We start from the raw sequence: 21,407 nt of genomic DNA, 5'->3' as shown, positions 1-21,407 counted from the left end.
TTTATATTTAAACCTACATTTTCTGTAGCCACAATGAGTTTCTGTACCACATTTCTTGCTATAGCTACTATGACTGTAGCATCGGCAAAACGTAAGTTGTTTAAATATTCTCCATCTATTTTTATTTCTTTTGTCAGCCAAATCAAATTTTTAAAGGCATGTTTCAGCACAGTATTAAAAAGTTTAGGTGACATTGGGTCTCCTTTTTTAACATAGTTACTCCTTGTTATAAGAGACATTAAAGTAACAAATAGGAAGTCACAAATCCCAGGAAGTGATGGTGTACGAGCATAACTTTTTAAATGTAAAGGAAGTAGTCTTCAGATACATAAAATATTCGCAATAGTCTGGAATGGGAAACAAATTACGAAAGACGGGTATTCTTAAATTGTTTACCCACGACATATGCGATAAATTCAAATATAGAAGTTTTAGGGAAATAACCCTACGTAATGAAGATGTATAAAAAATATTTTCGAGTATCCTATTTTAGTATCCCGTAAGTGCGTATTCAGAGGACTTTCTTGGCAAATATCAAGGTGGTTTTAGATCTTGTTCGTTGTAGCTTCATAAGTTTTCTACCAGAGTGCATCGTGTAACTACTAAAATTCCCATAGGCAGGTAAGGATGACATTTGGATCGTAGAAATTCTGCTGTTATGTCCGATCCGATCTCTTGCCCCCAATGTTAATACAATACGAATGAGTTAATGCCCAAAAATATTCAATAAGAGAATTATGGTATGCATTGAAACGATAAATGATGGGTGTATCAGACGCACAAACTAGATACAAAAAGCATAAAATAGATGGCTACGTCCTTTTAAGGGAGGCTTACTTTACGTAATGGACAAATTCATACAGTTTAGAGTATTAAGAGGTTTATTTATACAGATAAACTTATAAGCAAATTCATGATGATGATATAGTTATATCATTAACGAATTCTTAGCTGAAATATGAAATAGGAAAGATGTGCCAGCAGCAAGTACCAATTTAAAATAAAAAAGAATACTGCGATAATTAAAAAGACACAGTCTTATTCTACTTCGTCTATTAGACGACCAAATCTTTGCCATTAAACAGATATAGGCAAGGTTAAGAGAATGATACTAAATTCTATACTTTATTTATTGATTTTCGGAGAAACTTTGTTAAAATAAATAACGAGCAAGAAATCCTAAACACGTACAACTCAAAAGAGTAATAAAATATCGTCATCAGAAGTAAAAGGATCTCTTGCAGGATCATCGCCGTATTTAATATTACCATCAGTGTCAGTACCTCTTGTTGCAGTTTGGCAACTATATATAAACATTGTTTAATTATTAAGAGACTTTGTGTTATTTTTGATTCACCCCGTATATTTAGCTTAGATTTCTCGTACAAAAATAAAGACGCTATAGAACAATGAACGGTTGTTAAATACTTTGTTGCAGACAAAAGACTGTTCTTTCAAAATATTATTTTTATTTTTTATTTCAAAATATTTTGTATACATTTGATCGAATTTTTATGTCATGGGTAAACAATTTAAGTGCACCACTCTTCCGGGATTTGTTTCTCATTCCAGACTATTGCGATTATTTTATGTATTTAATTAGCAAGTCTACTTCCTTCACATTTAAAAAGTATTTTATTTTCCCCCTTACTTCTTGAATTGAATGAGGTTTTATTGATTTCTTGCTTCTGGAGGTGTTAGATTTTGATCTTTACTTCAATGGAATCTAGCTCTTTATAATGTTCCACTCACTTATCAGATACATCTTCGTTTGTATTAAGTATATGTCCCTTCTAATTATTACATATTCTCAGATTTAATTTGAATTTTTTTCCAGCGTCCGTCCAGCGTTTTTAACGCTGGACACAAGCAACTTTAAATATCGTTACATCGGTATTAATAACGCAGGGGCTTTAAATATCATTAAAATAGGATTTATTAAAGCAGAAGGTTTTGCTTATACAAGGAACGGTGGAAGAAAAAAAACCGAGGACACGAAGCACGTTCTAGTTGAAAAATTGAAAGCAGTGGAGCGGAAAAACAACAATACAACTCTTCAGAACTGCTGCAAACAGTTACCGAGATGATCGCCAAATGTCCTTAAAGGATGAGGCACACTAAGAAAAATATTTAAATACAACCAAAAAACGATAACTAATTCAGTAAACTTTTTTTTTAAATGTTGTATGATAAAATGCACAGTTTATTCTTTTTTATTTGTCAATAATATTATTCACATATAATTACAATTAAATTATAAAATTATAACGGATCGACCTACTTTCAAATCCGTACCCTTTTCGTGTTAACCAACAAAAAAATTAGGAAGATGTGAAGCAATCTACGGTCGCGCTGTATAATTCATATCTCGATAAATAATTTCAAGTGTTAGAGCCTGGCTGGCATAATCGATTTCCGACCTGCTTGCGTTATCCAGTCTATGTAACGGCCGAAACACTCGTTCACCATATTTTTATATTTCGTCCTGAAATATTTGGCACGCCTTTCAACTCGGATTCGTTCGTTGGAAAATTCACTGTTAAAATAAATACTTGAGTAAACAAAAAGTGGATAAGAAGTAAAAAGAATTTATAAGCCAGTTGGGAAAATTCAAGGAAGGAATGAGAATAATAAATACTGGAAAATCATTTTAAATTATTTTTGTAGGGTTATATTTAAGATTTTAATGTAACAGATACTCTAGCAGCTACTTAAAAATTTATTACAGATATTTCTTACTAAATCGTTTTCTACCAATATAGAAGATTTGGAAAAACAACGATATTAACGTCGTTTTAAATCAAACTAGATAAGTATTTGAGTTAAAACTTCTTAAATTTTTAAAACTACATTTCTAATTTTCAGATATTGCGGAAGGACCCACTTATAGATTCGCTTTAAAGAGGAGGTAGATTTTCATGGCAAAAAAAAATGTTTACTTACCCGCTGAGAACACCGAGAACTAAATTTAACATAAAAAATGATCCCAAAACTATAAGTGGAACAAAGTATATCCAATTGAACATACTACCAATTGCGTCATTCATCTGAAAGTAAATTAAAATATTAGTAAGGTAAACATACAGGGTGATTTAGTATGATAAAGCTCAAAATAACCGTTATAATAAAACCTACAATAATTTACACTAAATTTCTAAATGTTAACTCAAAATTCTTATTTGCCTTTATCTGACAGAAATGTAATTCTGAATGTGCCTCGAGTATGATTTTACACATCAGACAAAATCCGTTAGTCCAGGAAATGAAGCATTTCACCTCGCAATTTTTTCGACCTGCGTGGATTGACTTGAAATTTCAACAGAAGGTAGGTTATATCCTAAGGATCAAAATCTATATCGAACCAAAGTGCGCCAAAGCCTTGGGGTTGGTTGCCACCCCATCTCGGGAGTAAAAATTTTTTTTACGTTTTAACTACAGGTTTCGATTAAAAAAGTGATTCTAAACAAAAAATGTTGTATATATTTTTTTTGTAAAACTGATATTTTTCAAGTTATTCGCGATTGAAAGTAACAACTTTTAGACGAAAAAATCGACGTTTTTAATCGATTTTTCGCGAATAACTCGAAAATGGTGCATTTTATCAAAAAAATTATAGAAAACAAATTTGTAGCTTTTCAAAAGACAAATACAATTCATTTTTTAGAATGTTTTTGCGATATAATAGGAACCGAAATACGGCCTATCAATGTTCAGCGGTTTTCTTCAAATGCCAAATTTGAAAGATTCAAAGTCAAATATCGGGAAAATGATGCATTTTTGGAAGAAAACTCATAGAACCTTTTTTAAAGATCATAAATAGACCTATCATAAAAAAAAAGACTCTAGCTCAAAAATTGAGTGAGTTATGATGAAAATAAGGTCAATACCTCATTTTTTACGAAAAAATCGATGAAAACAACCCCCTAACTACCCCCATAATTAAAATCGATCTTCACACTTCTGCAATTCTCTTTGTACATGTATTGTTAATACGTCCAAGAAGTTTGACCCATTTAAAATGCTAAGTTTTAGAAAAAGTACAACTTAAAGAGAGAAACGATTTACAATTTCATTTTTTTACCCTTCTTTTTTTAAATATCCCCGAAAATACTGAATATATGAAAAAATTAAAAATATACTAAATTAAAGCTTTTTTAATGACTAAAATTTTCCTTTATTTAGATTTGTTGTACAATCAATATTTGGCGAGATATAGCCGTTTAAAGCATCGATTTACGATCACGCATCTTTTTCGAGCCCTTTAAACTCACCCCATTTAAAAACCAAGGGTTCCAAAAAGATTTAATTCACAGATTCATGTAGCTCTAAAAAACCTCTACAAAATCGTTTTTGAAGTAACACTCTATCGTTAAAAATGAAGGAAATACATTAAAAAAACCAATTAATTTTTTTTTCCGGAAAATTCCATTAGTATAGTACAGTACATTTCGGAGTTTGGGGATGGTATTCCAAAGATGGTTTGGTATTACCCGTACGCATGAACAAACAACCTGCACCCGATGAACTTTTGAAAATTATTTTTTGCCAATGCAAAAAAGGATGCAGCGTTTCATGTGGGTGCAGAAAAGTTGGTTTATACTGTAACTCTACTTGTTCTGGGTGCTCAGGTGAAGGGTGCAATAATAGTCCACCAATAATTGAAGAAGATGAGGATGACATAGATCACGATGAAGATGTAATTGATGACGAATAAAATTAATATTATAATTGTTTTACCTATAAATGTAAATATTTTCAACTATTTATGTAAATGTATAAGAAGCCTTTTTATGTTGATAAATTTTTTGTATTTAATTCTACTTTTTTCAATTTATATCTATTAAATTAGTTTATAAAAACTGCAATGTTGTAAAGGGTGATTTTTAAAAGTTGAAAAGTTGCAAAATTTTGGCAAAAAATTGTTATTTATTCATAACAATTGATTTTTAAGGGTTGAAAATTTGTGAAATTGTATTTTAAAGTATAAAAAATCACTATTTAACTAATCCAAACCAAATTTCACTCATCTTAAGATTTGTAATTAAAAATTGGGGGTAGTTTTCACCCCTAAGAACAATCAGGGTTCATCGGCAAATTTTTATCCAAATCGATCCAAGGCGAAATCATTTTTTTAGAATTAGTAATTTTTTTACATTAATCTCTAACAAGGGTTGCTTTTTAAGGGTTGAAATATGATGGAACTCTATTCAAAAGTATAAAATAATCATTATTTAACCAATTCAAACCAAATCTTACTCATATTTAGGTTTAATATGTTATTTTATAATTTTTGACAATTAGGGGTAGTTTTCACCCCTAAAATCCTTCAGCGCACTTCGGTTCGATATAGATTTTGATCCTTGGGCTATCACCTACCTTTTGTTAAAATTTTAACTCAATCCATGCAGGACGAAAAAATTGCGAGGTTTTAACTTTTTTCGAGCTTCATTTCCTGAACTACGTGAAATGAACTACAGAAGACATTCAATTTGAAAGTCGCCACTTAATTCACATTTCTAGAAGTAGTCAGGGATTTTTGTGTAAATTAAATAGCGGTATTGTACGTTGTCTAATTGTCATCGATCTGTTTATCAGTACGCGTAAGGTTAATGAAACAAACCATAGAAAGAAGAAACAGAAGAAATGGGAAACCATAAACCATGAAGTAAATAAAGCAGCAAGAAACAGTCACAAACATAAAAAAATAAAAGTGGAGGAGTAGTTTGACACAAAGTATCAAAAATAAATTGAAAAAAAAAGTACATTAGGGATGGGAATAATCTCGAAAGAAACAGCGGAGACACTTGGTCGTGGGACTTTTGCACCATACCTTGTTTTTTTTCTATTAAACTCTTAAATCCTGTGAACTTAACAAAGGCCAACAGTTTACTTATTGATAGTTTTAGGATCTCTCTGTAGGTCTAAGACAGGAAATCCCCCTGTCTTTAAAATCGTCCCGTTGCCAGCTTCAATTGGGTCAGTAAGTTCTTCTTATACTTTTACTTTTATTATATTATCATCATTATTCTGGCTTTCCTGCCCTGCATGGGTCCTAGTCTCCTCAAGAATTTTGTCTCCAGTCGTCCCTGTCCATCGCCTTCCTCCGCCAACTACGTATTCCGATATTTCTCATGTCTTTATCGATGTTACCAAATAACCTTGTTCTGGGTCTTATTCTGTGACCAATGGGTCTATCAAGGAGCGATTTTCTAACTGGGTCATTTTGTACTATCGGCATTACATGCCCTATACACCTCAGACGTCTTATCTTAATATGTTTTACGATATCTGGTTCATGGTATATTCTATAAAGTTCGAAGTTATATCGTCTTCTCCATACTCCATTGTCGTCATTCACTGCTCCATAGATTTGCCTTAGTACTTTTCTTTCGAAACATCCTAATATGTTTTCATTACTTTCTTTTTGTTAGAGTCCAGGTCTCTGAACCATATGTTAGGACCGGTCGTATTATTGTTTTGTAGTTTTATTTTTGTATTTCTCGGAATAATTGTGGATTTAATGAGGAGATTAAGCCCAAAATAACATCTGTTAGCCGTGCAAATTCTGCGGTAATCCTATTTTCGACGACGTCGTTTTCTATAACAAGTGGTCGTAGGATTTGTGGTTGCGTGCTTATTTTCATATACTTCGTTTTGGTGGTATTTATTATTAAACCCATTTTTGTAGCTGATTTTTTAATGCTACATACGCATCTCATACAGCGTTTTCCGTTCTCCCAATAATATTGATATCATCAGCATAGGCCAGGATTTGCACTGCTTTATTATATATTAAACCTATGGTTGTGATTTGTGACATACCTATTACTTTTTCCAGAGCCATATTTTACAGTATACAGGAGAGAGGGTATCTCTGGCACAGCCCGATATTTGTTTTAAAAGGTTCAGACAGTTCCCCCTTAATTTGTACTCTACATTCAATTTTCAAGAATTGATTTTGTTAAATTTACCAACTGATTTGGTATTCCCAGCTCTTTCATTGCTCTAAACATTTCTCTTCCATCCGTAGAGTTGTAGGCTGCTTTCTAGTCTATAAATATGTGATGAGTTTTTCGATGCCATATTCCAGTGTTTTTTCCAAAATTTGTTTCAGGGTTGCAATCTGATGAATTGTCGATTTACCACCTCTGAAACCAGCCTGGTATTTTCCTACTATTCGTTCTGCATATGGTGGCATACGGTGATATACTACTGTGGAAAATATTTTATACGCTGCATTTAAAATTGTAATTCCTCTGTGGTTAGAGCTTTCAAAGATATCTTGTTTTTTATGTATGGTGCAAAGTATTCCAATATTCCAATTATTGAGAAAAAATTTCTGTGTCTATATTTCTTTTATAAGCTGCTGTAATGGCATTATGGTATCACGGCCACCTTTTTTATATAGTTCAGCTAAGACACTATCTATTCCGGGTAATTTGTTTCTGGCTAGTTTTTTACCTGCATCTTTAACTTCAAGAATTGTTGGTGGTTTCCTTTCCCTCTCGTCTGTTCCCATTGCCTCACATCTTTTGTCTTCCAGATTTTCTTCGTCTTCCTCTATATTATGTGTCTGGTTAAAATATTCCACCCACCTTTTCAATACATCTTTCCTTGTTGTTAGTAGGTCGCCATTCTAACTTCTGCCTTTATTGTGTTGTTCTGATACATAATAATGTAAAAGTGGAAAACATCCTTTATTTGACCCTGCATCTTTAACTTCAAGAATCGTTGGTGGTTTCTTTTCCCTCTCGTCTGTTCCAATTGCCTCATATCTTTCGTCCTCCAAATTTTCTTCGTCTTCCTCTATATTATGTGTCTGGTTAAAATATTTCACCCATCTTTTCAATACATCTTTCCTTGTTGTTAATAGGTCGCCATTCTGACTTCTGCCTTTATTGTGTTGTTCTGATACATAATAATATAGAAGTGGAAAACATCCTTTATTTGACCCTGCATCTTTAACTTCAACAATCGTTGGTGGTTTCTTTTCCCTCTCGTCTGTTCCCATTGCCTCATATCTTTCGTCTTCCAGATTTTCTTCGTCTTCCTCTATATTATGTGTCTGGTTAAAATATTCCACCCATCTTTTCAATACATCTTTCCTTGTTGTTAATGGGTCGCCATTCTGACTTCTGCCTTTATTGTGTTGTTCTGATACATAATAATATAGAAGTGGAAAAGTCCTTTATTTGACCCTGTCAAATTCTTTTTTAGAGTTCACGAAACATAAATATACCAGTATATTGTATTCTAACAATTTCTCTTGCACTTGTTTAATAAATATAGCTTCGGTGCATGATCTTCCTGACTTAAAACCTTGTTGTTCTTCTGCTAGTATTATAATTTCATTCAGTTTATTTGTTATCACTTTGGTTGTTAATTTTAGTGCTGTGTTTAATAAATTAATTCCTCCCTAATTCTTCGTTAAAAAACGTAATGTCAGACGCAACATTAATAGAGACCTCTGTAGTCTGTTTTGACATTTGCAGATGATATTTTTGTGATGGCAAGAGGAAAAGAACAACTACGGGAGATAGTACAGATGCTATTTAAAGGAGTTACGAAAATGGGGATGTACGTTAATAAATCCAAAACAAAATATATCGAATAAAGAGACGGCAAGTTCAGTAATGAAGAAAATTTAAAAGTAAAAGTAGGAAAATCATACGAATTTGAAATAGTAAAAGTATTTACGTATCTGGAAGCACTTCTTCTTTATGTGCCGTCTTCTACCGAAGGTTGGCGACCATCAAACGATAGGTTTCTCTGTTTTGTGCCGCATGTATTATGTTCGCAGCTTCTGGTATTTGAAACCATTCTCTCAAGTTTTTCAGCCAGGATTTCTTCTTTCTGCCCAGAACTCTTCTACCTTCAATCTTGCCTTCCACGATAAGCTGTAGCAGACTGTACTTATCATTACGGAACACATGGCCCAGGTATGACGCTTTTCTCCTTTTAGCAGTTGTTAACAATTCCACCTCTTTACCCATTCGTCTTAATACCTCTGTGTTGGTCACTCTCTCTGTCCAAGGTATTCTCAGTATGCGTCGATACAGCCACATTTCTAGAGCCGCTAACTTCTCTATAGTTGCTGCTGTTAACGTCCACCCTTTAACTCCGTAAAGTAGCGTAGAGAGTACGTAGCATTTCGTAGCACGCCATCGAAGGTTAACGCTTAGGTGGCCGTTGCTTAAGAGCTTTCTCATTTTGATGAATTTGGATCTTGCTATTTCAATTCGGATCTTAATCTCTACGTCTGGGTCCCACTTATCATTTACTTTATATCCCAGATATTTAAATCGGTGTACTCTTTCGATACGTTCGGCCGGCTTCAATATTCAGGTCGATATGTTAAATGTTCTTTTTACTGATCACCATAAATTTAGTTTTCTTTCTATTGATCTTCAGTCCAAATTGGTTGCCAGTTGTATTTACTCTATTTAGCATCATTTGTAAATCTTCGATGTTATATGCCAGTATAACAGTATCATCTGCATATTGAAAATTACTTATTGGTACGCCATTAATCTTGATGCCCTCGTTGTACTCTTCCAGTGCATCTAGAAATATTTGTTCCGTGTACAGGTTGAAAAGCAGTGGCGAAAGAATACAGCCTGTCTAACCCCTCTCGAAATGGTTACGTTTTCACTCACCATATGTCCATTCTTCATGTGGGCTGTTTGATTCCAATATAGATTTTTTATAATCTGGATGTCCTTAGTGTCAAGTCCTGTAAGATGTAATAGTTTTATGAGTTTGTCATGTTTGATAGTATCGAATGCTTTCTCATAGTCGATAAAATAGGCGTAAACATCTTTCTGTTGATCCAGACATTTTTGAATCAAATTTTTGAGACATTTTTGTATTGCAAAGAGCGGCTCTCGAGTTCCAAAACCGCATCTAAAACCGAACTGTGTTTTACTTATGCTGTGTTCTAATTTTGCTCGTATTCTGGAATGGATAATACGCAAAAATACTTTAAGGGTGTAACTCATTAAACTTATAAGGCGATATTCACTACACGTCTTAGAATTCGATTTCTTGGGAAGAGGCACAAATGTAGATTTCAACCAGTCCGATAGAATTTGACCATTATCGTATATCTTATTAAACAGTTCCAATACTACATTCAGATTGTCCTCATTAAAAACTTTTAAAAATTCGACTGGTATTTCATCGCATCCTGTTGCTTTCCCATCTTTCGGTTGATCTATAGCTTTTATCACCTCACTTTTCAATATTTTTGCTCCATTCAGATCAAGAGTGTTCGTAGAAATATGACGATAATCCGTAAACAAATCTTTTATGTAATTTGCCCAAGTCTGCAACTGTTCTTCTTTATCTACAATAAGTTTGTTGTTCTCGTCTATTAACCTACCAAACTGTTTTTTCTTGTAAGTATAAGTAAACTCCTTGATTTTTTTATGCATATTAAAACTATCGTGTCTTCGTTCTAGCTCTTCTATCTCTTGACATTTTTCTTGTAACCATTTCTCTTTGGATTCTTTTATCTTTCTGCTGACAGTTCTATCCAGTTCTTTATATTGTTCGGGATTATTCTTATTTTCCCTCCTTCTGTCCATAAGGTGTAATATTTCATCTGTCATCCATTCGTTCTTCTTCTTCCGCTCGTAATCACCAATGACTTCTTTCGCACCGTTGCATATAGCGTCCCTTAAGTTAATCCAGTCTCTTTCAATATCATCAGTATTGGTTGTTAAAGCAACTAAAGAAGAAATAAAAGCTATAATAATGGCGGTCAATAGAAGTTTACATGCGCTTAATGGAATGTTGAAAAGTAAGTTGAAAAACTCAACAAATAATAAGACATGACTAGTTACTACGAATGCACAAAATTTACTGGAGATCTGAGAAAGAAAAGTTCTAAGGAAGGTATATGGGAGAATCATAAAAGGCAGTCTATGGGTGAGAAAATTTGTCTATGGGGAGTTAAAGGAATTATATAATCAACCAAACGTAATAAGAGTGATAAAGGCGCAGATACTTATATCCTATACCCTCAAAAAAAAAACAAGAAAATGAAGGTCGAGAAATAAATGAAAGCAAAAATATGGTAAGAATGGGACTAAAAAGTAAAGATGAGTAGCAAAAAGTTGTTCAAAAAAATCACAATTCAAGCCATAAGAAAACTTAGTACTGAAAGAAAACAAAGAAACACAGCAAGCAGAATAAAAAAAGTGAAGAAACTTTGTAAGCTATGAGCCTTCAAGGCATTTAATGCAGTTCTCCCTGTTTTTTTACCTTCAATGCAAACGGTAACTGGCTAACATTTACTTATTTCAGTGCATATAGCTTCCTAGAAACTATGTGCAAACAGATACAGATTGTTTGAAAGTATAATATAATAGCCATATATTTAACGTATCCGTTATTTATTCAATATGAAGAATTATGAAAACCTAAACAAAGTATACACTATTTTCCCAAACTAAAATCACTTACCCAATACAATATGGCAGTCCAACCTTCCATAGTAATACACTGAAACACAGTCAACATAGCAAACCCAATGTTATCGAACGACGTTATTCCATTATTGGGCCCCTGCCACCTTTCCAGACATACCGAGTTTCCATCTCTACACCAATTACTACCTTGATTTTTTGCTTGTGTTTCATTATCTGTATTACAAGGAACTTCTTCCTCACCTTCTTTAACAATTTCATCTGTAAAGAAACGCAAATATAAACTGTTAATATAAGTGAATATTGCAATAATAAAATGAGAAACTTAAATAAGATTTTAAAGAGCTTATTTATAATTATTAAGAAACAGTTGTACCTAGTATATTATACTGACTATTTCGCTAGACTATTTTTAACTGATAAAACGTCATAGCAATGCCACGTTTCCTACTGACAAAACTCCTTCCTGTCAGTGATTTCTCAGAGACAAAATTATGAAAGATCAGTCACGAAGGTGTCTGGTAATTCAATTGTTGTCAGTTTGACAAACGTCATTGAGGCGTAATCAAAAATTTGGTTTCGAAAATGTCACATTGAATACGCAGAGGTCCAGAAGCTCTATTTGGATCCAATTTTCGAATTTCCTACTGATGAGAAATTTTACTAAGAAAAGAAAGAATAAGAACTGAAACTCATCAAATGGTAAGAAAAACAAAAACAGACTACTAGGAAAGATTCACAAAAGGACTAGAGATGGATTTCTATGGACAACAGAAACAAGTATGGCGCTTCATAAGACAACAAAGAAGCGAAATGAAAGAACTAGTTGAAATAGAACACATACAAGAGGATACATGGGTAGCCTTCCTGACAGAAATGTTTGAAAAACAAAACGAAGAACCTTTTCCAGAGACGCCAAATATAATAACTGAGAAAAAGACCGAAATCTCCTAAAACGATGTGAAAGAAGGAATAAACAAATTAAAAAACAGAAAGTCACCAGGAGAAGATCAAATACCAAATGAACTCTTAAAATATGGAGGTGATCATCTTGTACAACAACTGCAACTTCTTATTAATAAAATAATCACCACGAACAGAATACCAGATGAATGGAGGAGAGTGATCATGGTGATGTTCTTCAAAAAAGGAGATAAGAAAGACCCCAATAATTATCGAGCAATAAATCTATTAAATACAACACTCAAATTGACAACAAGAATAATAGCGACAAAAATAAACGAACGAATATCTCTGCAAGAGGAACAGCAAGGATTTCGGACAGGAAGATTATGCACGGATGCAGTTTTTGTAATAAGACAAATAAAAGAAAAGTCGCTGGAATACAACAAACCAGCATATATGTGTCTGATAGATTTGAAGAAAGCGTTTGATAGAGTGAGAATTCTGCGATACATTTATTATATGAATAAGGGAATATCACTGGATTTAGTAAAAACCATTGAGAATATATATAAAGATAACATAGCTATGGTAAGATGTAAAGGAAAACTATCGCAACATATCAAATATAAAACTGGCATTAGACAAGGAGATTCGCTGAGCCCATTAATATTTAATCTGATAATGGATGAAATCATAAAGAAAGTTAAAAAAGGGGAGGATATAGAATGGGAGAAAAGGAAATAAGGATAATATGCTACGCCAACGACGCCATAATAACAGCCGAAAATGAAGATGACCTACAAAGATTAATTAAAGAATTCGAAGGTACGGCGCTCATATACAACATGGAGATCTCAACAGAGAAAACTGAGAAGATGTAAACTAGTCGTAAATAACAAAATAATAGAACAAGTGATGGAAACTGAATACTTGGGAATAAAACTGTCAAGCTAAGGATAAGTGGAAGAAGAAGTACAAAAACAAGTGAACATGGCAAACAAAGCAGCAGGATGTCTCAACAACACAATCTGGAGAAACAAATACCTCACAACGGAAACGAAAACCAGGATATATAAATCAACAATAAGACCGATAATGACGTACACAGCGGAAACAAGAGCAGATACGGCGAAAACACAAAGACTACTCGAAACAACAGAAATGAAAGTCTTACGAAAAATAACAAACCAAACTCTAAGAGACAGAGTAAGAAGTGAGGAAATACGAGCGAGATGTGGTATTAAGGAAATAAACGCGTGAACCAAAAGAAGAAAAGTGGAATGGAATCAACACATCGAGAGGATGACAGAAAATAGAATAGTACGAATAGCAAGAGACAAATCGCCAAATGGAAGAAGATCATTGGGACCACCGAGGAAAAGATGGTCAGACAACGTCAATTGAGGCTAAAAACAGAAGTAAAACAGGCATTTTGCCTATTTATAAAGTAGGAAGAAGAAGAAAAGAAATTTTACGCTTAAAAGATGTAATAGCATAACGGACCTAGCAAAAATTCTCGAGGATTATGCCTTGAACAAGAAAAAAGGTAATGGCGAAGACTATAAAGAGTCGTCTGTAAAGTCAATGTGGAATACTACAGCAAAAATGGTACAAGAAAAATATTTTGCGGAGTACGGCATAAAAATCGACCCTTTCACATATATATCTCTCAAATGTACAAGATTGGCCAGAGATATCAAACGAAAGCAGCTTCAAAGTGTTCAAGAAAAAAGAAAAAAAGAAGAACTATTAAAAATCATCCAAAGCTACGACGAGGAAACCCCAGATGGAGCACAAAAAAAGTTTCTTCACCTTTGCTCATTTGAACTTGCTTGGATAGGCAATGAGGCCGTTAATTGCAATATTCACTTTTTCCAGAAGGAATTTGACGTTATGGGTGAATTTACGGGCCGAATTGAATACATCATTTTTTCCTAAACAAATCAAGGCGGTTCGAAAAGTTTGGCAAACAGAAAATGGCTGGTAAGAAATTAATCAAACGAAAATTTATACTTAGTTAGATTATTTTTGAAATTAATGGAAAAAAGGGGACCAAGGATTTTATCAGACAGACTCTTTCTTACCGTTTACCACAACTGGAAGGATGGATCTTGGTATAAAAACTGTCCATTTGGAATCAACACCGTATTTAAGTGGTCAAAAAATTGAAATAGACACAAAAAAACATAAAATAACAAACCATCGATCTTCAACTGTGTCAGCCTTGTTCAAGCAGGATGTTTCTGAACAGGAGTTAATTAAATTAACGACTTACTCAAATGCAAGCTCTCTAAAACCATATCTGCAGTTGGATTTCAGTCACCACCAAAAGTAGATCGAAAATCTCAGAACAACAAATGAAGCTGGACCTTCGAGTTCCCAAATGCTACAGGTCAATAATACCCAAAATCATGCTTTGGTAGAAAAGAATGGGCAAACTACTATAGCTTATAATAATTGTATATTTACCAAATAAATAAAGATTATGTTTTGTCGATGGTGCATTAATTGTCTCGTGAAATAGTCTTGTCGAATATCATTCGAGAGAAAATTATTTACCGTCAAAATTTTCTTCTGGTTTTATTTAAGTTTGTAGCCTTTTGGCAATTTTCGCTTTTATCAAATTTTGACAAAATCACTCGACTGGCGTCTTGTGATTTAACTGTCAAAATTTAATTCGCGAAAAGTGCCAGGCAACAAACTTTCAGACCAGTCGAAAATATTGCCGGCAAATGATATTGCCCGCCTTATGATATTATATACGAAAAGTAAGTTACATTTGTTATATGTTTATTTACAAAGGAAGACCCTTGTATGTGTGTGTGCTGTTAGTTTCCACAGTCAAAGGAAACCAACAGCACACACACATACAAGGGCCTTCCTTACCCCTACAATAATATCACAATTTTTTTGATGAAAGGTCAAAGCTTTCTCTCTAAAGTGGCACTCATACGAAAACAATTGGACGTTTTGGGTCTTTTTAATAACCCATTATTAAATGTTTAAGTATTACTTGTATAGTACGTGATGTTTTTTATGACGTTGGCAATCCAGTTACTTTTCCAGGGCTGTTTTCTTAATTAATATCCTTTAAATTGGACTTCATTTGGTTTATCCATTTGGTAAAAATCTGATGGTAACAATGATGTTGAAACGCGTTCTTAATTTTATTAAATAAAAAATTGTGTTACAATTTTTGGTTTCATTTGTTATTAATCATTATTAGATAACAAAATCCGAGACAGGCTGAAACACTTTAAATATCTGTGCAGCTGGATTGACTGTAGGTTTGAGAGCGACGAGAAAATTTCGACCAGAACAGAAACAGAAAGCAATATCTTCATTAACTGGCGTTCTATATTTCGCAATAAAAATTTATTACTTTAGTTGACCAATCATAGTGAAATTTCGATTAATAGAGACCAAACTTTAAAACCTATAGCATGAAATTTGAATTTTGAGATACGAGACGTTTGAGATATGACTAATAACGCAGAATTTAAACTTTTACATTACAAACGATCGCACGTCACGAAAAATGCCTCCAAGAAGATTACTATGAGTGTAATTTGTAGCAGAAATTAGTAGTTTTAAAAAACGTACTAGTGTAATTAAAAAAGAGCAGTTTTGAATGTTTTAAATCGTTTGTAATGTGAAAGTTTAAATTCAGCGTTTTTTAAGCGTATTTCAAATGCCTAAAATTTCATGTTATAGATTTTAAAGATTAGACTCTAGTTATTGAAACTTCACAATGGCTGGTTAATAAAACGGATACATTGTATTGATCTCATAAGAATCATAAAAGTTGGCAAAAATCGCGCCACGTTTAATTATTTATCGCCTTTATAAAAACGTAGTTTATTAGGGGCAAAATACAAAAATTGCGTACAAAAGCTGCACTCTACTCCTAAAATACATCTTGATTTTTGTCGATAGGATACTGTAACGAGTCCGTTACTTAAAGAACCATTTACCTTTTTGTCACTGGAATCCTTTAATTTAATTATAAATTAAATTCATTTTTGAAATATTCTTAAACCAAATATTTAAAACTCCAGTAAATTTTATTTTCGAAAGTTGGCATTAAATCCCGCCCTCTGTCTAAGACTCTGAAAGTACATCGTCGTGACAGCCGTAGGACCGTCAGATCGCCACTTGTTGCTGGAATTTCGTCGAGTGAACATCGTTTGTTCAAGGCGGCTGTATTCATTTTCATGAATTGGGTTTAAGTTTAATTTTTATTTTGTGGAAAAGCTGTTGTGTTGGAAGAAGCCATTTGTTATTTAGTTGTTTTTTTTTTTTTGTGAAAGTACTTTAATTTTGGACCACCTCAGCCGCCTACTTACGGATTTCAGTGCAAGTCAGCGAAGAATACTTATTTTTTTTATGGAAAATTTATTAAGACAAGGGGAAGAGGAATTTTAAGTTTATGGGTTTTATTAAGAAGAATTTAATGGACTTGGTTTAAAGTACCTCTTTTTTTTATATGGAATCCAGGTTTGGAGTAAATTTACCCACCTGCAACTAGTTCTTCACCAGAGGACCTTCCAGGGAAACCTACGGAAACCGGCAGGAAGAACTTAGTTTTATCTTTTTGTTTCTTGTTTAAATATCTTTAATAACATTACGTCCTCTTCAAGGTTTTAACTTTTATATCATTAATAATAATTACATTTACTTTTCCTAAAACAATAGTCAGTACAATTTAATTAAATTATTTATTGTCTACCAAGGGATGAGATTTTGACTCTCCCTTGAATCTCTCTTCATCAGGTTATCGTGTGCACACATATCCGGAGAGTTTCATTTCATTTCAAGCTTAAACATTTATTAAACGAAAACTAAACTATTATATTAGTGAGTAGTATTTTATATTTATATTATCTTATATTTTATTTTATATTATTTATACATAATTATTGAGTATAACCTCTGTCAAAATTTAACATTAATAGGTACGTTAGGGGGGAAATTGTTTATCATTATATTCTGGGATTTTACTGTAAAGATAGATAAGTTAATTGTATATAAGAGGTGATGGGTCATATATAAGTGTTTAAAATAGTCTGTACATAAAATTGGTATTTATTAAAGTTGGGTTCAAACAATTCCATATTTCAATTAGTACCTATCTTTCATATTTCAGCAATACAAGATATCTCGGAAGAAAACATTTAACTTCCTGGCGCCCAAACATTCCGTAGAGCAACTTTTCTTTCATCTGTTTATTTCTTGGTGGTTTTCTTGTCATTAGTTCTTATATCTTACGGTCTCTGTAGGGCATGCAAATTGGCCGAATCCCTCTTTGAGTGTCGAGTGGTCATTCTCCTGCATAGTCGCTAGCCAGCATTAATTTTATTATATTTTAAAATTCATATATACCCTTTATTTATTTCTTTTACATAATTTATTTCTATCTAATCTCTTCCATCTTCTGTTATTCCACATATTAGTTCGTTGGTGTATAAAGGTACATTTTAGAGGTTACCCTATTTCTACACTGCACATTTTTGCTACACATTCCTCATTTTTGTTGCATTTCACTCTTTCATCAATATTTGTTCCAGTCAAATTTCTTGTTACATTACTCATTTCTTGTTACAATACCCGGATCAAAAGATATCAAATTTTTACCGTCCAGCTGATACAAAATTTATTGAACATTGATTTGATGCGCGTAACTGACATTAAAAATTGTCGATCGCTTTAAACGATCTTTCTGATAGAACGGTTCATTCTACCCAAAAATTGCTATAAAGCCTTAGGGTAAAAGTAGTCAAGTTTTTTGCATCTTTTCTGTCGGAAGAAAACAACTGTTCTTAGCAATAGACAGTGGTCCTGTGCGTAGCATTAGACAGTGGACAGATCAAAAGTTCGAAGAATGGTTTCACGTAGCTACCCACTGAGAAGCATTCCAGCAGCATTCCAGAAAATTTCGCACAAGACTATTTAATAAATGTGCATGTGAAAAATGACTTTTTTTGATTCTACACTTAATACGAGAGTAGTCATCAACTATGTCATCGATTATGAGAAAGCTTTCAATAACGTAACATGAACTGGTCATAAAATATCTTCAAGAGATAGGATTAAATGCTAAGGATATAAAAATTAGTTTTAGTTTGCCGCCTGTAAATCCATTGGAACCAGACAGCTCCAGTATCTGCAAAATTACAACTGAACGGAAAATTTTTTAATAAAGAGCAGTGAGACAATTAAGTATAACTTCTCCAAAGTTATATAACTTAAACGTAAAGAGAGCATCCACAGAAGCGGTAAAAGAATTGAATAAAGGTATTAGTATCTAGGTGAAAGATATATTCTTTAACTTGCCGACAACACAGCGATACTGGTAGATAATACCGACGATCTTCAATGTCTTAATAATAATCTAATTTTAGCAAGTGAAATTTTTAGTTTGAAAATAAATACTTAGAAGACGGCAACCACAATGGTAGGTAAAAATAATTCGTCAAATGGAATAAAACTTAACTTAATAAGAAATTCGAACAAGTGTAAGTTTAAATATTTAGCAGAAAGACGTTTGAGATTAAATTTCAATGCAGGGTTCCTGCTATCCGCTTATACGTATTTCGACCTTATTAGGTCTCCTCAGAGTAACTTATGCAGAAGCTCTCAAAGAATCCAAAGATGTCTTACTTGGCAAAACTAAATTGGATTGAAATTAAATCTTAAACTTTTTTCTGCTTATTTATTTACTTAAGTTCGTGAGTGCTAGAAACGAATTCGTGAATGATTTTTGCCATGATGGACGACAGGTATATGGAATGTAAATCTGAATATAGATTCCGAATACAGATTAAATAATAGCGTCATAAGACGCTACCTTGTGACAATCTGTTTCAATTGTTACCGTTTAGTGCCGATATATTTTTAAAATAATTCGCAAGTCTTCTTCTTCTTCAATTAAAATTGTTCTCAAAATGTCGACCATCTTTTGGTGGTTAACGCAGTCAAATGCTATTCGATAATCAATAAAACATGCATATACATCTAAATTCAGAAATAAAACAGATTTAAGGCAAAAAAATTTTTTCGTTTTCCCAATTCGTTTCGAAATTCGAATTGAGTATTCTTCTTCTTCAGTACCTTATCCGGTCCGGATGTTGGCGATCATCAAGGCTATCATGGTTTTGTTGACTGCTCTGCGAAACAGCTCCGCTGAGGTCATCCCAAACCATTGTCGGAGATTTTTCAACCACGAGATACGACGGCGTCCCGGTCCTCTTCTGCCAAATACTTTACCCTGCATAACAAGTTGAAGAATTCGATATTTTTCTTCGTTCCGCATCACGTGGCCGAGGTACTCAAGCTTACGTTGTTTAATTAAATTAAGCACTTCTTTTTCTTTTGTCATGCGCTGTAGGACCTCAACGTTGGTGACATGGTCCACATAAGATATTTTTAGTATCCTTCTGTATATCCACATCTCGAAGGCTTCGATTCGTTTTTCAGTGGCTTGCGTTAGTGTCCAGGCCAATTGAGTATTACTCATCAGAAACTCACACTTCTTGTAAATTTATGTAGGAATGATCCTGAAGAAAGTTTTAAGGATATGAGACATCATTTTTATTTATTTATTTAAATTTTGCAATGGATTGTTTATTATATTATCTTTTATTTTGTGATATTGATGATTTATGTAATTTTAGTAAATTTTAATTGGTATTGATATTTTTCTGACTTTTTGTAAGCTTTGTCCATAAATTTGAACAATTTTCAGTGATAATGAAGCATATTTCCATTTATCATGCGTAATATTCGATAGTCATCGCAGTGTGAGGCATTGGATTTTTTGGTAATGTTACGAATGATGATTTTAGCCAGTCTGATGGTATTTTACCTGTCTGATATATCTTATTAAATGGTGCTGTTATCAATTCGTGGCGTTTACTTACGTTGTCTGCAATTAATTTAAGTATTTCGACAAAAAATGTTTATGTAGTAAATCGACTCGGGCGTCGCAAATAGAAAATCTTAGGGACACCCCCGTAGGTCTTCTGATGGCAATTCTCTCCCCCACCTGTGCAACATATCCGCGCATTGACCATGTAAGACCTGGTGCATTTAAGTATGCACCAGCTCTTACATGGTAGATCAAATCTAGAACGTCTCTCATGATGAAAGGTATTGTATTGTATTTGGTTGAGTTTCCAACCACTCCATTTAGTGATCATGTTGAATTCATTGTTCCTCCTTATTCTATGGGAGCTTTTCTGAAGCGCAGTTGATGTTTGGTTGCATCTTCTATATAATTATGTTTTGGGTGGGGAAATGTCACTTGGGACTGGTAGCTAATAGGTTGGTGTACATTTAATTACTACACCTTTGGAACGTGAGTAGTGTTTTACGATATTAATGTACAATATTTAAATTTAAAATACAATAACAGGAACTAAGCCCAAAAACCTGAGTGTCGATACCAATATTTCTCAGGTTGTGCCACAAAGCTTCTGGATTATGTTATTTCTATTTTTTCGCTTCCCGACAACTGTATTTAAATGTTCTCTAAAGCTTAAAGTTCTATCCAAAGTCACTCCTAGTTATTTTTAGCCTTTATTTTGGTTCAGTTGTATATTATCAAAGTGAACGGTAATTGTTCTTGAAGCAAAATTGTTGTTAAGATAGAAGTAAGTTACTTTAGTTTTATAGGCGTTAGGTCAAAGTCTGAATTTTTGAAAGTAACTCCCCATAACTTATAGGTCTTTCATCAGAACATTTTTAACTTCTTCTAGGGATTTTAATTGTATTTTTAACGTAATGAACCGAAGACGCTACGATAAAATGCATTTTAATAAGTAGAAGCTTTAAAAAGAAAGACATTAAAAGCGTTTTTAAGTGTTACTAAAACTTGGCGCCCGTATTTTAAAAAGTTTTCGCATCCATTAAGTTCTGGCAAAATTTCAATACGCATTATATCTGCAATGAAATCTTCGGTAAGTACAGTAAATTTAAAAATAGTTATCTCGACAAAAAGTTCTATTTCGCAGCCTACGCCAAACAATAACTAACTTTTTATTCCTCCCATTTACAATCATCCATATATAAACT

The 21,407-nt window shown here is 33.2% G+C and overlaps 1 protein-coding gene across 25 annotated transcripts in view; it reads right to left on the bottom strand.

Annotated features, from left to right (window-relative positions):
- cac (calcium voltage-gated channel subunit cacophony) overlaps window positions 1-21,407 on the bottom strand; it is a 405,056-nt gene that overhangs the window by 240,168 nt on the left and 143,481 nt on the right. For all 25 annotated transcript variants that reach the window (XM_072539658.1, XM_072539662.1, XM_072539808.1 and 22 more), the window contains 2 exons: window positions 11,467-11,690; window positions 2,944-3,047 (listed from right to left, as the gene is read on the bottom strand). In XM_072539658.1, the coding sequence (XP_072395759.1) occupies window positions 2,944-3,047; window positions 11,467-11,690 (328 nt within the window). The remainder of the gene's footprint in view (window positions 1-2,943; window positions 3,048-11,466; window positions 11,691-21,407) is intronic.

The sequence above is a fragment of the Diabrotica undecimpunctata genome, chromosome 1 (assembly GCF_040954645.1).
Source record: "Diabrotica undecimpunctata isolate CICGRU chromosome 1, icDiaUnde3, whole genome shotgun sequence".
Lineage (NCBI taxonomy): Eukaryota > Metazoa > Arthropoda > Insecta > Coleoptera > Chrysomelidae > Diabrotica > Diabrotica undecimpunctata.
Note: the sequence above shows the minus strand (reverse complement) of the source record. Positions and strands in the feature narration are given on the sequence as shown.